Source organism: Barbatula barbatula, assembly GCF_947034865.1.
Source record: "Barbatula barbatula genome assembly, chromosome: 7".
NCBI lineage: Eukaryota > Metazoa > Chordata > Actinopteri > Cypriniformes > Nemacheilidae > Barbatula > Barbatula barbatula.
In genome coordinates this window covers 24,535,788-24,554,065 of record NC_136770.1, presented here as the reverse complement: position 1 = coordinate 24,554,065, position 18,278 = coordinate 24,535,788, and the positions used below count along the sequence as shown (strand labels likewise).

Below are 18,278 nucleotides of genomic sequence, written 5' to 3'. Positions count from 1 at the left end.
CTTTAGGTTTCTTTCGGGAGTCAAAGAAAGGTTTTTAGATGAGAAGATTTAGAGCGAACGCACAGTCTGCAATGAGAAATGCAGACGTGAAAATAAGAGTAAATGAAAGCTCTAATGTCAAATGCATTTTAATGTGACTTCACTCTTTTTGGTTTCAGGCATACAGTATAACTATAAAATATGAAGCCCACGATTTTAAAAGTACATCATTCGGAATAACACATTTTGATTAAAGAAAATAATGATTATAAGATTATTAAGAAATATTCTAGGTGTTCATTTTCATTCTTTAATCAAAATAACTTCAAATAAAACAAGATTTTTTTTTTTAATTGGTTATCAATTTATATTTTATATTGCAATCCATCCTGTTTCTCATATATATCAGGTAAACAATAACATAAACATAAGCATTAGCAACAGTTTTGGGTATAATGTAGTGTAAATGTCAAACGATTATTAGTACAAACAAATAAAAATGCGGCCGGTTTGAAAGCTGATTATAATATACTGTAACGTACACATGAGATCATATGAATTCATACCACATTCTAAAAATGTACAAAATGACAAGAGATTAAGTTTACATTACTCCCAATGTTTCGCTCATTTTTGATCAAATTAAATATTTCAAAACATGGTTGCGAAAAAATCCAATAAGCCAACAATGGTTTCATCTCATTATGGTTTACAGGTTCATGTTTAATTCTGTATTTCTTTCTTTGTATAAATATTTTTTTTAAAGTTCATGCACGCATCATTTCAGGTTGTTTTAAAGGTTCAGTGTAAACTGAATGTGTGTCCATCAGCAGAAGCTGAAGAGACGCAGCACGCGAGACTGACAGGCGTTTAAGAGCTTCGCTCGTAAAGGAGATTTGTGTCTCACTGCCGCTGTGAGTCTAAAGCAGTCGTGCCATCTCGCTCCGGGTTTAACCCTGCCGGAGTCATCGGCCCCAAAATCACCTCGCATTACAGACCGTTTAGTGGCCCCATAAAAGCCAAAGTGTTTTCACATGAAAAGTTATTTCTCTCAACAACTCAACAATTGATTTGCTTTTCACAGTCCCGCTTAAAAATAAAGAACGATATGACTGAAGATTAAAAAATAAGAATAGAGAGCCTAACGTTGAAGAGGCGGCTAATGTCGTGACATAAAACTCAATGGCCTGCTTACAAGGATACTCAAAAAGTTCCCATAAGAATTAACATGGGATGTTTGTCATCCACTGTGGCAGAGATCGGGATTTCAACAGTACCAGTCCAGCGTGTTTTATTGGTCCTTCTTATTAGGTCATGCATTACTATTGCTCATATAAGCGACAAATGCCAACCCAAAATATCAAAGGTGCCATTTTGTTCCTTTAAGACTTTACCAGACCCTCATTCAAATAGATAATCTCATAATCGACGTCATGTGACCTGAAGAAAAGTGAATGAATGAATGTTTTTTTTGTGAAGTTTCTGGCATGAAAAGCCTAAAGCCGCAGATGGATCGAGAGTGAAATCATCTGGCAGTTACTACGGCAAATCTCAAAATCTAAGTACACTAAATACATGCAGTGCAGGATTAGATATTAATCCCATTTTATTCAATTTAGCACCGAGTCGCTCTGAATACTAAAGCCTGTCTGTATTTAAAACAGATCAGAACGTCTCGTTTTCTCACATTGCTTCCTTTTTAAATGTGAAAATTTGAATAAAATGCTTTTAGCTATGAAACGTCTGAAATATCACGTAACATGCAAAAATATATGACATGATCTAGTCTTCCCATCATGCACTGCCCATCACATCATTTGTGAAAACAGTTTACTTATTAATCTTGCTGATTGCAACATAATAAAATTATATACAGTAGTGTAATAATAAAAATACGTAATTCCAAAGGTGGATCTCTGAATTACAAACCTATCCATTAAAAATAAAATGAATGAAATGTTAACTCGAATTAAAGGTTATGAAGGTTATGTAATATTGTGAATAGACTCACGATCATAAGGCATTATAAAGCAAGGCTTTTAAAGGAATAAAATGAAAACGATTTCATCTTGTATTCCCCCTTGTTTCATATCAAACCTGTATGACTTTCTTTCTCCTGCAGAACACAAAAAGAGATATTTTGAAGAATGTTGATGCCGAACCCCACTGAACCCCATTGACTTCAATTATATGGATATACATTTCTCAAAATAACTTCTTTTGTGTTCCATTGCAGAAAGAGTCACGTACAGATTTACGTCCACGTGAGAAGAATACGTGATGACAGACCTTTTATTTTTGACAGAACTATCACTTTAACTTTAATTGAATTTCAAAATAAAGCCTCAAGCTGCAGGTGAACGTGTATATCATTTATTTCAGCACGACCGGAGCGCTGAACTGACCAGGGCTATTTATTTTCGAATGTTTTCTCAATGTTTTGATGTTTTCTGTGCCCTGACATCACCTCATCTCTAGATGATGTGCGGTGTCAATCAGAGCAGATAACATCAGGTTGGAAGTCAGGTTGTCGGGGCTGGAGCTGACGTATCTATTCCATCAGTGGTCAAGAGCCCTTCCAACCCGATGTGTACATCAAACATTTCCAACACAACCGCTCATCAAGAAGCACTTCTGTCAAATGGAGGCAGTTTACCAGAGATTGAGCTTTACAATGAGACGGTGTCACACACGTGCACACCAAACTTCACTCATGATTTACACGTGATGTGTTTGCCAAGTCAAACTTTTACTGTTGCTCACTTATCGAAAGGAACCTTTCACATCGAGTATTAAACTTTCACTGCACTGTATGTGATGTGTGATTGACAGCTCAATTTGCGCTGCTTGTTGATAAGAGATCACATTTCATTTAAAGAAACAGTCAGAAGTCTGACAAATGTCTCCATTGGTTTCAGAAGAGATCTCAACATGGTCGATTATTTGACCTCTACGATCTACATTCATTTGACACCTCCACACTCTTCATCTGTTTCAATAATTACATTCAATTCCGTTTTTTTTCTCCGGAGCAGTTTTAGGAGAAACATCTGAGACTAAGTTGATGCATAAATGAAACACAACTCCATTCAATCTCCTGAGCTTTGAAAGAGCATCATCTGAGCAGATACGGCATCCGTGGCCTTAAAACAAGATGCAAGCTGGATGTCATGACAACGGCAATTCGGCTCAGATCCGGAAATTAATTCTGCACAAACTAACCTAAAACCTTAACACATTTCTTTCACTGCTATGCAAGCGCTGATTATTTGCATTTGGGAAATGCAAATCCAGTTGAAATAAGACAGTGGCAGCATCTGTCTCTCGCTCTCTTTCTGTAATGTCTTATCTGACACTGACAGAACTCATATATTAGTGAATCATTTAAAGGCGTTCTGCATATCTCCTCTATGGTCATGTTAACACATCTGTCGCACAACATGTACAAGGACAGTATTGTTTTTTTATGTACAGGCAATGCTGGAGTTACTTTGGGCTCTGCGGGAAGAAAAGACAAACTGTAGTTTTACTTAAAACAAACAACAGTCTGGCTTTTTTTTTAATAATAAGATGCTTAAAAGCAGAATACCGAAGCAAACCTCAGATGACCATTAAATTAAGCAGGTGACAACATCATAATGTCTATTAGATGTATAGTTATGCCATAAATATCTTTATTATTGGGTTTCGGTTGGTAAATGATCATATTTTCACGGCCAATTCAACTTGCGGTTAAATCGGTTTGGCATTTAAAGAATATTTCAATGATGCTTGTTGATGATTTAAAGAGGCTGATGGTACATGAGCGCACATTTACCTAACCCATGAAAATCTGCTCTAAAATATCTTCTGATATTCCTCACATTATCTATTATGTACATGTGACATGCAAAGATACGACTGCATATTGAAATCAACTTCTCTTCCCATGATGCACTGCGAATTACATCATTGGCATCATTTGAAAATATAAAATTCTAAACAGTTTACTTATTAATCTCACTGATTGCAACATAATACAATTATATAAGAATACAAATATGTAATAGCAAGGTTACATCCATTAAAAATCAACTTCTCTTTCTCTAAAATGAATCAAATGTTCACCTTTGTGCTCTTTTAGATTCGAAACGCTGAGATATTGTAAATACAGTCACAAACATTGTGCATTTTAAAGCAAGCCTTTTAAAGGGATACCGCCGTTCAGCCAAAATGAAAATTCAACATTTCATGTCAAAAAGAGCAAAGAAAAGATCAATAATCCGACCAATGAACGAATCCACGCATTCGTTTTTACTACATTTACATTTTCAGAGAGAAAGAAAAATCTGAATAAAGCATTTCCTGTTACACACACATCATTTTTGCTTGCAAATAATGCAAACATAGCAAATGAATAGATGAGTCCTGCTGAAAAACCTCACAAATGATTCTTATAAGCAGATTCACCGGCTGCATGTATTTTGTGTCATACAAATACAAACGAACAAAAGATTGACTTCTTGGCTAGTAATCTGAAGCTAATGCGATTAACGGGAGCGAGAGACACTCCACCGGCTCTTCACTGCTTTAGCCAACACACAACATCTCCAACATCTGAATAATACGCAAACAAATGTGACTTCCCGGGCGCTCTGAAGGCCACGAGCATCAGCGAATCCACTGGAGAGAGACACAAAATGACAACGGAGGTAAGTGTAAACGAATGTGCCGGCAGCCCGTCCGTGATTACCCGTTTTAATATTACTGCTGAATTTCCTCTGTTGCAGCAGTGAGACTGAATCACGCCGCAGTTCCCATTCCATATAACATTTACACAGATTAGCCGTTCACACGTTGAGTTTTCTGCGTGCGAAAGGATGCCGAATGCACGGTGCATTATTTAGCCAGATCACGTGCAGGCCTATAACAAAGAACGAAAAAATCACGGATGAGATCGCTTTTACATCTCAGTCATTTCTCATGAGATTAAATGGAGAGCAAATGGAAACTTCTGCTTTGTTTCAAATATTTCTGCTCAGGAAAATGTGTCCGTCATTAGAGTTTGAGAAGACACGTCAACGATGAGTCAAGACTACATTCAAAGGTCAATATTATTGAAATTGATCTCAATATCAACTCGAACATAAATATTTCACACACATTTTCACGACCGTGCTTTGAATTTGTTCGGCCAAGTCACGGTGACCTTATTGGCGAGGTGTTAACAATGAGACCATTAGCATCTGTGCTGTAGCGGACACCAAAGACACGCAGATAACAAAATGCTTGACTAAGCAGGAGTGTTATTTCATTAAAGCCGTTGTTGTTGGATGTTTAAAACATGAAGTGCACACTTCTTTAATGTGTAATTTGACTGAAAGGTACAGAACCTACAGGGGATGGAAAATTCGCTCTCGTTCATATTTCTCTCTGCACTGCGTTAATAAGCGGCGAGTCTCTGGCACAGATGTGCTGAGGAAGCAGGAATTAATTTCAATCAGGAAGTTCACAGTCGCGTGGACCTGCAGTGATTGCATTATTGTAACCTGCACTTCAAAATCTTTTATACTCACAAACACACATCTAAGAGCTTTCACTTTACCCGAAGACTCACACATAAACACAACACAACCCTTACGAACATGATACAGTCATCGGATGGCAAAACAATGGTATTCGGATATTAATCACGGTTGTGAATGCTGAAATGTTTTATCTCATTATCAAGACATCTGACGGTACATACAGTATCACTTATTTTCTTTATATAGAGTTTCAGTTCAGTGTTGTTTAAAGATATTGAAGTATATCAAGATGAATAAGAAACAAACAAGATTCCTTGCAAATTCAATATTGTAGTTGTTTTTTCTAGACGGCACTGAGAGAAACTTAAAGGAGAAATATGGAGATTATAACGGCATCTAGTGGTGAGGTTGCGAATTGCAATCAACGGCTCACACCGCCCCTCACAGGACAAAGATGTCGTCACGTTTTCACTTCATTGCTGAATGATATAACCTATTTAGGAAACGCACTCTGTAGAGCAGTGCAGGTCTACTGTAGAAATAACATGACGAATTTGACCCAAGGGGACTCGCTGCGTATGCAGATAGAAGGCGCTCTTTCTAAGATAACAAAAACATAACACTTCTTTATGTTAGGTCTTTATTCACCTCTGAAGACATAGTGATGTCAATTATATTGCATTTCTGGTCGGAAAGATTGAGATTCGGAGATGTCCCAAAAAGAATCAAGCATATGAATATTTCAACCTTACCGATAGGAGAGAGTTCAGCCACACTTCCGATATACGGCCCTTCTAGAAACTTGGGCTCGCTGTCATTGATGTCTTGGACTTTAACGACGAACTCTGACTCGGGTTCGAGCGGCGCGTCCGTCTGCCGGTCTCGCGCCTGAGCTCGTAAAGTGTAGAAGGCTTTCTCCTCCCGGTCCAGTCTCTCTGTGGCGTGGATATCGCCGGTGACCTCATCGATGATGAAGATAGTACCTGCACCCTCACCAGAGATGGTGTACTTAATAGATCCGTCGCCTTCATCCGAGTCCGAGTGGATCTGTCGAATAAGTGAGAAACAATAAACTCATTACGACTTTTTGGTTTTTGTTATACAGCCAGCTCATTTGATTCTGTTCTGGTGCCGTACAAGCCTGTTAAAAGAAACATTTCTCTCTTTGAGACACCTTTATACAAAACCACTGGTATTGTCAGAGAGAGTAAGGCAGCTGTCTTTGGTTTCAGACACACACCGCCTCTGACTGTCTCTCTTTTTTCCCAACCTTCCCATGAGATCTCCCTCCAGACTCGTTGAAGAGTTATTGGTTCTTTCCTTCATGACATGTCATTCCGTGAAAGCACATCTCAAATCATCCCGTCGTGTTTCACTGGCCTCCGTGACACAGCTTTTTAAAAGCACATTTCTGCAGTTGACGTGCGCCTGCCGGGGCTTTGTCTGATGTGAGGCGGGTGTCTAATGCCCCAAACACTGCAGGCGCGGGCACAAGATGCGATTCATTATTCTATATCGAAAACATAGATGCAGCACAAAACACTGAAAACACAACAAGAGAATTGTTACCCCATGAGACAAACCAGTTGTTTCTTCTAGACATCAATGAGATTTAAATCCGAGCAAATGGAAACATTTACTTTCGTCTCATTTGTGTCTCAGATGTTTCTCCTGACAAAGAGTCCGAAATCTCACAAATGTCAAACTGAGCTCAGATTTTTCAAGTCAGATTTCACACAAGATCTCGGTGTGAACTCAAACACTTCACTGACCCAAATTCATTCATTTTCATTTTCATTCATTTTGTATTTCATTTCTACTCATTACTTTTAGGAGGAACATCTAAGACTAAGGTTGAGACTTGAATGAGACACAGCTGACAACTCCATCAAATGCCCTGAGTTGTGAAAGAGCAACATGTGAGCAATGACTGATGATTTTTTCTACCCTTCATGTTTACCGGCCTCGGCTCCACCATGTCGATGTAAATTTTGTAGGTCTCTAATGTTTTTATAAAAGTCATGGGAGAGCAGAGGGGACGGTGTGTGTAAAATGCCTAATTTCTAGCTAATGTTGAAGCTAAATGTTATATCGTAGCTGAAAGTCTGAGGTGAGCTATTGAGATGCACGGAGAGCTACACTGCAGCAGTGTTGTGATGCTTCGCCGACTGGACCGGGTTCCCTTTGCCTGACCGACTCTCTCTCTCTCTGTTTCTATTATAATGCATCTTCTGCAGCCAGCCAAAGTCTTCTAAACAGCAGTGGACAGAGTAAAAATCACCCTCTCCATCATCGCTGTGTTAAATATTTGATCAAGTCTTAATTAAATACCGGCTTCTATCACCCCCCTGGGGGTTTTCATTAGCTATTTGTCGTAAAACAAGAGTATAGTGCAAGCCGATCCGCGATATTGCACTTTTCCTCTTGCTTCATTTCAGTCTGTCCCTCGGTCGAAAGAAACACACTGAGAAAATTTCTGCTTTTATCGGCGTATCAATATTTCAGCAGTAATAAAAGAATACTCCAACCGAAAGACAAAAGAAAATATCTGGAGAACCGTGGGACGAGAAATATTTCTCCACGTCTGTTTTCGTTTGATCAAAGTACGAGAGCTCTGCAGTCTTTTGTGCGTATCGGCGCAGACAGAGATCGTGTGATCGATCTGTCAGCTCGTAACATGAAGGTTAAAATAATAGGTGGAAAAATGATGAAACATGATTGGTTGACGTGATGGGCGAGCGGGTATTAATCTGTCTCTTTGCTCCGGGCATCAGTGTGCGAGCGTTACTCTCGGGCAAAACCTGTGACCCGGGTCACATCAGCCCGCTGGATAACTCATTCTCAATTTATAACAAATGACTGACGCCATCTGCATCTATAAACTAAAACATAAGAAATAACAAGACGGTCGTTTTTTCTGTAGCGTTCAGTCAAATCATCACCATTTTGGAAACGTACACACATTTGGATTCACTCAATTTGTACATTTCTCCAGGATAGAAATAAAGGTTCTTAAAAGGTTGCAGCGATGCCATTTCTGGTTCCAAAAAGAACCGTTCAGTTAAAGGTGCTTTGAAGAACCATCTCTTTCTTACCTTTTTATAATCTGACATATCTTTATGACATATCGCTTATCGCTCCCTGAACTCTCTGTAAGTCACTTTGGATAAAAGCGTCTGCTAAATTACTTCATGTAAATAAGACTTCTTGAGGTACAGAGATGCAAACTTTGGAAAAATACTAAATAAGTGCATTTTTGTGTCCTCGTGCAAAGGCAACTAATGCAGCAAAGATTGCTGAAGTCCACACATTCTACTAATAGACCTGCAAGTCTGGGAGTTAAACAACAATAATGGGACAACCTGCTAAAATAAAGGTAAACAAATGAATGATGCTGTCACATATATGAAGTCATTTTTCAGCCCATGTAGTTTGGCTCCAAATCTTTAGTCTTTTTCACCCCTTTTCAAAGCACTGAATTATTCATCCATGGCATTTCATATTTAGTTTTTTTCCAGCAGTTCTTCCTCTTTAAAAGACATTCAGAATTCAGCATGGACTAGTGGAGTAGATCATCTGACCGGTCACCACTCGGGTCAACGCTCTAACAAACAAACCTGTGGAAGAGTGTTGAACATCTCACCTCTGATGAGCGGTCGGGCAAAAATCACTGACGCACAAGACCGGTGACGCAGAAATTAGGGTCAGAAAGTCAAACCGGGACAATTAGTCTATTGACACATAAAGAAAAGCAGACATGGTGTATTTTAAACAATTTCCTATAAAAGAGATATAAAAACTAAACAAATGAGGGTATAATTGTGTAAACACGTGAAGAGTCTGGAGGTGTAAACGAATGTAGATTGTGGAGGTAAAATCATCTGGATTTGAGTAAATGTGATGAGAAATGTTTGAGTTCATATTGAGATCTTCAATAATATTGATATTTGATTGCAGACGAGACAAATCTGAGACAAATATCTTCTCAAAATCATTTTTCAGGAGAAATATTCGAGACACATATGAGACAAACAGCTCCCTTTGATATAAAAGAGATCTCAACTGTGATTTCTGATGGGGGTCTGTTTTCTGGTTAATGTCATTCAAATGATCGACTTATTTGGTTAAGCCTAATGTCAAACGATTAATCGCGATTAATTGCATTCAAAATAAAAGTTTGTGTTTACATGACAGTGTGTCTGTTCACATTAATTTTGTATTTATAAACGTATACACGCACATGTATAGGAAATATTTACATGTATTTATTAATACTACCAATAATTCAAATTATTATACATTTTTATATTTTCTTTAAATATGTGCATTTATGTGTATTTTTTTATAAATACAAAAATGGAAATGCACAGAACGCAGACATTTATTATGTAAAACACAAACTTTTATTCTGGATGTTATTAATCAAGATTTACTGTATGGTGCACGATAGGCAACACTGATGTTGGCTGCTTTACTTCTCACGAGAAAGAGTGTTTCTAAACTCTTACATTAACAAAAAGAAAAGATCAACAACAGTTGTCTAGGAATGAATTGTGAATCTGCATCAGATGCAATTTGTCAAACAATGACAGAGTATTTATCAATTACACATCATTCCACTGTAGCAATTTATGAGGATAAAAATATCTATTCCCTTCAGAACGCTTGATGTTCTTCATCCAAAATTTAGCGGAGAGACGTCAGGTTACATCAGCACAAACCTCACCAGGAAACACAAACCTTGTCTTATCTAAACCTAACAAAATGAACCACATTACAGCACTTCAGCAACCAGAAGATCAAAACATTATAATGAATTCATAAAGCAATCAACACCAGAATTATGAACGCTGCTGACATTTAAACCATTACCAGAGATTCTGCATTTATTACACACTTTTAACATGAGATTTGTTTAGCAAAAATGATTGCAAGATGATTTTCTGTAGCTGTTGGGGTCTTGTTACTAGAGATAAAACAAACAAGCATTTCAGTCCTGTTATTCTGTACATCACAACAACATAGAGGTTGTTTGTAATACAATGGCCTTAAATAAACTTCTCTCTTTAAGAAAAGGTTTGCTCACACCATGTGAGAACGCTCGGAGACTCTTGGCATGGATGTTATGAGAACAGCCTTCTGTTCAAAGTCTCAACACTACACGTTCAAATCCGATCAATGGACGGGCCGCTGCGTGTCTGAGGGACGAGTCTGGCATCCTTTCAGAAATCTTTCCACTTTGCTGCGCTGCCCATATGGCGAGATGTTTGCGTTGGGCATATAAAAACACCCGTTACACTGTTCATTTCTGCCGCCCTGCTGCTTATAAACAGAGTTGAAGACAGTTCTTATATTTTTCGACGTGAGGGATAGAGAACACACTGGCCGTGTTTTTGACACGAAGAACTGCAACTTCCACTCAGGTTTATTATGGCAAGCCGACTTAGCTTTTAGTCATTCTCACGATATGAATTATTTATATCAACAATAAAATTTTTACTAGTGAAAACTAAAGCTATTTTTGATATCAGTAATAACATATGCATTGGTATCACTGCCATTCGAATTCAATTTCAGATATCAATAATTCATTGCCTACATGTTAAAAATCGTATTTTAGATATCAGAAATGCAACTCTTACTAGAAAAAAACATATTTTTATATCAACAATTAACTTGTTACTAGTAAAAATTTGAATTCCTGATATCAATTATACAATTTTCACCAGTTTAAATGCTAATTCTTGATATCTGCAAATGAATTTTAACATGTTGCATTTGGTATTTCTGATATCAGGAAATAGATTTCAGATATCAATAAATCTGAGAGTAATTGTAGATATCTAAAATGTTTTTCTTAACATTGTCACTAGTGAAAATTTCATTATTGATATCAGAAATTGGCATTTTTACATGTAGTTATTCAATTATTGATATCAAGAATAGACATTTTCACTAGTGACCACACCATTATTGATTTCAGAAATTAATGTTTTTTACTAGTACGAATTGCATTTCTGATATGTGTAAGACTTTAAACATTAAATACATTTGTATTTGATATCTGAAAAAAGATTTAATGGCAGTCTAATGTGATATTTCAGTAGTAAAAATTAAATTACAGATATCAAGTATTACGTTATTTATTATTTGAAATTTTTGATATCAAGAATTCACATTTTTACAAGTGAAAATGTAATTACTGATATCAAAAATATCAACTGTTACCAGTATAGATTATATTCTTGATATCAAGAATTGTAGTTTTCAGTAGTAAAAATGTAATTGTTGATATCAAAAATTCATATCGTGAGAATGATTAAAAGCTAATTCGGCTTGCCATAGTTTATTACATCTCGGAGAACAGAGACCTTCAGAGTCCACGCGATGTGAAAGCCTTGTTCTCGTGACTTATGTAAATATCTTAAGGTCACTGAAAGCTTTTGTCAACGCTCGTATTCCCGGAACAATTCAGATTTTATTCTTCCGAAGCACAAAACAGCTGCTGATTGGGGGACTGGTGTCATAATACAGCATTACTGACTTCAGAATTAAAGTTAATGGTTGCAATTAAAGCTGTTAGATTAAGAGAAAGAATAATACACAAAAGCCAATTGAGCGGTGAACAAAGGTTTAGCACCTCACGTACGATGACTAGCAGAGAAAGAACTCAGCAAACTTCACTTTTCATCTCAAAAGTTGCCCTTGGCAGCGTTCGTTTTTTTAAAGGCACTCGTGGTCAAACTTTTCAATTATGTTCATTGTGTAAATCTGTTCACACTGGAGCAAAATTTACAGCAGAGCTGAACTGGATATTTGTTAAGCTTAGCAAAATACTTTCTTATAATATTTGTATTATTATTTTGGTATAATAATATTGTATATAATGTTTTATGATAATATATTTATAATGATAATTGTTAACATATTTTGCAATCAACATTTTTGCCATAAATAATACATAATTATGTCTATAATAACACAATATTTTTTGTTTGAATTTTTTAGTTAATTAATTTTAATTTGTATAGTTTTATCAGTTATTCTCGTTCGTCCACGTTCTACAATCTTCTGTACAGCTGCTATATGCTTCCAAAACACGCAATAGAAATGAATTTAAATAAATTGATTAGCATGTAAATCAACATGCTTAACTGTGAATAATTTACTTAATGACTTCAACAACATTTGACATCACGTCATACATAAAAATACTGCATTTATAACTCGTTGAGTTTTTAACCAACGAAACAAAACTACAAAATGTTCGTCAACTAACGGAATTACTAATTGAGCAAACACTTGCTGAGCCTTTACAAATCTTACATTACTGTAAAGAAAATCAAGCATGTTTTTCATACGCACATTAAACTGTAAACATTACGAGCTTGCAGACACAGCAAACACATTAACGCAGGAAGATTCTTATAAAGCTTTACCGCATAATTCAGACTCATAAAAGGTGTTAATGTAACGTTGGGTTGAGTGAAATTCATTTTCCAAATGTACTAAACAGAGCTGCCAGTATTCAGCGCAAGAGCCAAACATACGAATCATATTTCATTAGCCGATTAATTTTCTGGACCGAGCGAGAGCGGAGGAAGAGAAAGAAAGGAATTGTTTTAAATGACTATTACTGATAAAAGTCATGCTGCTCGTATTTAATTCTATATCACACTAATTAAAGTCTTTGCAACAGATGACACAGGACATGCCAGAAGGCCTCTATTAATAGTGATTATTAATAAAATCATCTTACACTATTCTTTATGACAGCCCATTTAGACATCAAATGCTCCGGTCGCACACACACGCACGTCTATCAGTTAATGAATGACTTAAGAATACAGGAGTAAGCTGTTTCTGCAGATGCCTGGATCTGTCTTAAAGGGACAGTGCACCCAAAAATGTAAATGTCCTATGTCATCCCAGATGTACAGTATATGACTTTTTTACCTCAGCACAAACATTTCAATGAAAATATTCAAGTATTTTGCGGGCGTCAATATCCTTGTGGTTAGCACGCCGACGTATATCGCCAATGCACTCACAGCAACTAGATTTAGATTCCCGTCTCAAGATCTCTGCCCGACGATTTCCTGTCAGCTCTATACTTTCCTGTCCCAATAAAATGTGTAAAACCCCTAAAAATATAATAAAAAAATATTCACCAGTTTTGTGCACGGATAGGTCCCAACTTGAAGCCAGAGAAATCATCCATCTATCCATCCATAAATGTCTTCCGATGTGAAACTATTGGTTTGTGCGTGAAAACTAATCATATTCAGGAGTATTAAGCTAAATAAAACAAAAAAATCTAATTTGGATTGTTCTAGTGTCTTGTGACCAAACTATACATCGCAAACAGTCACAAGATGCGAGAACCAATGAGATTGAAAGGTACAGACGCCATATTTTAATTTAGCACTCTTTCTTCCGACGACATTTATTGAATTACTTTAATGATACGTTTGCTCCTTTGGAGTGTTGACATTTTGGGACCTATATGTACAGCGACAAATATTTTAACAAATACAAATTTGATCTAATCAGATTTCACTCATCATAATTGATATTTTAGCATGTTGTAAATGCATTCTAATTGTAAGATTATTGCGCTTAAACTGTTGTGTTGTAGTTATTGTAATATTGTGCTTTGCATTATCAGAGTATTTTCACAACATTATTAATATTTTTCAAATTGTTATTTGAGATTGATCACCACTCAAAGCAGGGTTGTGAAAAGCTGAAACATATGAAAATAAGATTGTTTTTACATAATATTGTACAATTGTCCATACCCCTCTCTCTCTCTCTGACACACTTTGCAAATGTAGCCAGATACAGAAGTAACCCACAGTGATAACAGCTGAAACTGTACTTTTTATAACAGAGAGCCTGCTTTAGTTTGACCCACATTGAGTCAAACTTGTACTTCTAGTGACCTATCCTGTAAGCAAACTTGCACTTAAAGCATTCCAGCGCTCGCTCATTTAAAATGCCCGCCGCATGCATCTCTCTCGACTTAAAACAAACTACTATAGAGTTGTCTTTGAATCCTCATGGAAGCACAAGCGGCTCTAAAAGAAGATAGAAGCAGTAAAAACATCAGATTTACCTTTCCTACGTAAAGAGGCTCTGTCCCGGTGTATTCCTCCACAACGAAGAACTGATTCCAGACCCAACCTCTCTTCACCCGTTCAAGAGACTGCGATTGCTCAGGACCTTCTCCATTCGTCACCACACTAGTCCTCAAGGTCTGAGCAGACAACCATCCACAGCACTGCAGAATTCCCAGAGTGACCATCAAAACCCGCGCTACATCTCTCCAGCAAGGAGCCATCTTCAAAACCGTATCCAATTCAACATGGGGCAGAAGTTACAAACGTGTTCGGGATGAAGTTTTTCTTCTCAAGCTGGAGGAAAGCTCCTGGGATTAAAGATAAATGGGACCTCTGCTGCTCGATGAATCTATAAATCCAATGGATTTCTTATCATTTTGCTCAAATTGGAGAGGCCAGCGGTTCTTCGAGAGGGCATTCGAGAGACGCTTCCACTGAAGATGAGGCCGATCGGGTGACGGCGCGGTCAGAACTTCTGCTTTGCTGGGTTTCTGAACTAGAGAACCGCCAACAATTTATTTTTATGATGAACGGCTGTTGAACAAAACTGCAAACATCAAACAGCACAAGTCAATGAAAGTTGTTCTCCGGGTTACTCTCAGCGATTCCATTGAGATTCTTCTCGACGTCAACATGTCATTTTTAGAAAAACAAGCTATAATCCAAGAGTTTTTCAGAACGGACCCTTTATGTTTCCAACTATGTATCTTTCAACACAAATGGAATGAATCCTCCAATTTCATTTAAAGAGCCGACAGCGTGTAACTGATGTGAGATCCGGGGGTCGTTGAGTTTTAATGCTTTCACATGGCCCTCTACTTGACCCGCTGGGTGAGAATTTGATTCATAGGTTGTATCGGAAAGGTGGTGGTGAGTTCATGTTGACCTCAGCATCGGATGACCTATAAGAGACAACAGATAATTGGTTAGAGAGAACAAACGCTCTGCCGGTAAAATTAGATCATACATTAAGATATTACAAAAAAAACTATCACACAATACGATCGATTCAAATAACAAGTTTAATATTTAAGAATAACACAAATGTTATGTGTATAGATTTTTGGCATTTTTCTGTGTGTTCAATGTCTGAACATGTTTGTCATTCTGAATCCTTTCACCGTGTCTTACATCGTCCAAGAGAGCCGCGTGGAAATACACTTTAGCTTTGGTGATCTACCTGAAACGCATTTCTCCAGGCAGAAACGTCGTGCTCAGCAAGAACGGGGATAATGTGCAAAGCCCATGAGCAATGTCTTGTGTGTAAGAGAGCCAGGTGTGGCTGGAGAAAGAGGGAGGTTTATATATCACGTTCCCACAGCATCTGTCCGCCCGCTCGCGGGGAGATGTCTGATTCATTGCATGAGGGAGTACTAATTGGATAAAAGTATTAATGAATTAATTCAATCCATCAGAGCGGCAACCCTAATGCTTAAAACAAACAACGGTCAGGAAGGTTAAGATACCCGCCGGCCCCTGTTGTGCATCAGCCAAACTCCGTCGGGCAAAGAACATGATTAATGCTCTTTGAGTGTTTCAGAAGAAAAGACAAACAACAGCATTTAGCGTGGCCGAAAGTCACAACCGCGTGCTAAAAGATTACGGCTCCGGTGCACGAGCCTCGGCCCACGTCAGGCCTCCGGGATGTTGGTTGTTTAACCTTTGGTAAGTGTTCAGAGGTAAAAAAAAACACTGATTCAGAAAGACCTTTAAAATAGCCTTCCAACTGATCATTCCCGGAGACAGACGCAGATAAAGACGCTTGTGTCATTGTTTCATGAACATCAGTGATAGCACACATACGTTCATCTGGGAGATCAAGACGTTTCCTGTCAAATGTCATAAAGACATCTAGAAGACGTCAATATGACGTTCATTATTTAGAATGTATGGAAACCGCATTTTCTAAGATGTTTATTTGATGTTTTTACACAGCATGTTTGACAGATCTCTAACAGACATTTCACAGACGTACCTGTGCTATCTGAGATTAGATTAGATCTAGTCTGGAGGCTTGATCAACATGGTTGGGTAAAATATGCACAAATCAACCAGATTTTGGTTTAAATGAATCTAAAAATCTTTTAACAACAACCACTGATTAAAAACACACAGTGTAGAGATATTCGTATGATTTCTCATGTAAACAACATAACGGGAATGCCTTTCCGTACAACAGACCACACAATCATCACCTTGTCTGTAGACCTCAAGTGCTTTTTCTAGAATCATCTGAAAACTGTGTAAATGTCCAGACAACATTTGGACTTCCGACGTTTCCAAGTGTTAGTAAGCTCTAAAAATACCACCGGGGCAAACGAACAGAACGCAACTTCTCACAAACTTATAAAACAACAACCTGACCAGCGTCTTAGCAGATGGCACAGAGAGAAACACGCTTCCAAAGATAACTACAGACCCGTTTATTAACCACCACTTAAACTCATTTATCAGCTTTATGTTACTGAAAAGCGTTTGTTGTTGTTGATGTTAAAGGGGTTTGACATTTAGTGACGCTTTAACAGGCATCTCAGGTCAAGAAGAGACTGCGTTTGAAAACAAAGGAACGAGAAAAAACTGATGCTGAAAACTGCGTGTCCATAACAAAAAGAATAAATCCATCTATTAAATGAAAACATCAAGCAGGCCTATTTTGTTCATTTAACTAAACAAACATAATATTTATCATGTTTTAAATTAATGTCAAACGTTCTTATCTTCAAAGTGATGAACTCCCTCAAAGAAAAACTGGTTAGGGCGAATCAACATTCCTTTAATAGTTATAAACCATTTATGGCAAATATTGAACATAGTGAATTCTCTCCTCTAAGTCCTTGTTAGCTCGAAACCCTGAACCCTTCAGCGGTTAGCACAAATAAGCAAATCCTGCTTGATTTTAGAGTTAGCTCCAAATTATATAGTCGGAATTGAAATCCAGAATTTATTAAAGTCATGTTTTTTTGGATAACTAGAACAACATTAAATAGCCAAATTCTAAACTGGGCCGTGGAAAAGCTGCAAATGACACGGGCGGTCTGATACAGTCGTAATGCTCCTCGATCACACAAAACGCTATTGGCAAGACGGACGCGTTCGCTCGTGACCTATTAGGTCCCGGATTGATTATAAAACATGGCTGCTACTTCTCATCAGATGCCAGCCGGAGAGCAGAGGCTGTGACAGCCAATGACCGCGTCCAGTACGGAGACGAGTGATGGGCTCCAGGACTCTCTGTCTCTCTCTGACAATCTCCTCCTCACCTGCGTGACATCCATCCGTTTAATAGGAGTCAGTGACTGTCTATTAACCGCCGTGAAGCGGCACAAACAAAGCCCTTGTGAAGAGGCTCAAAAGAGACTCCTTTAGGAACGGTTCAAAGTATTTGAAGGGAAAAGATCAAAAACCGGAGACTGATTTAAATCTGAGATTTAAAGAAGAAAAAAGCAGTGTTTGGAAACGAATAGCCTGAGGTTAATACGGCAAGCTCGCTGTGGGAGGTTTTGATGCGCCATGCGATTATACGTTTGCCAAACACTCGCCCCGAGCCCCATCAACGCATGAAAGCTCGCATCAAAGCCAAAACCACACGCACGTCTGACGGCTGTGGTCATTTAAATGAACCGTAGACAAACTCCACAACCATCACTGTTAAAAATCTTAAAATGATGTC

At 37.8% G+C, this 18,278-nt stretch overlaps 1 protein-coding gene across 1 annotated transcript in view; it reads right to left on the bottom strand.

Annotated features, from left to right (window-relative positions):
- Positions 1–15,510, bottom strand: part of cdh22 (cadherin 22) — a gene marked incomplete at its 3' end in the record, with an annotated part of 61,022 nt that extends 45,512 nt beyond the window's left edge. The window contains exons 1-2 of the mRNA XM_079461065.1: positions 14,605–15,510; positions 6,239–6,533 (exon numbers count right to left, since the gene is read on the bottom strand). Of these exons, the coding sequence (XP_079317191.1) occupies positions 6,239–6,533; positions 14,605–14,829 (520 nt within the window). The 5' untranslated portion in view covers positions 14,830–15,510. The remainder of the gene's footprint in view (positions 1–6,238; positions 6,534–14,604) is intronic.
- Between the last annotated feature and the right edge of the window lie 2,768 nt (positions 15,511–18,278).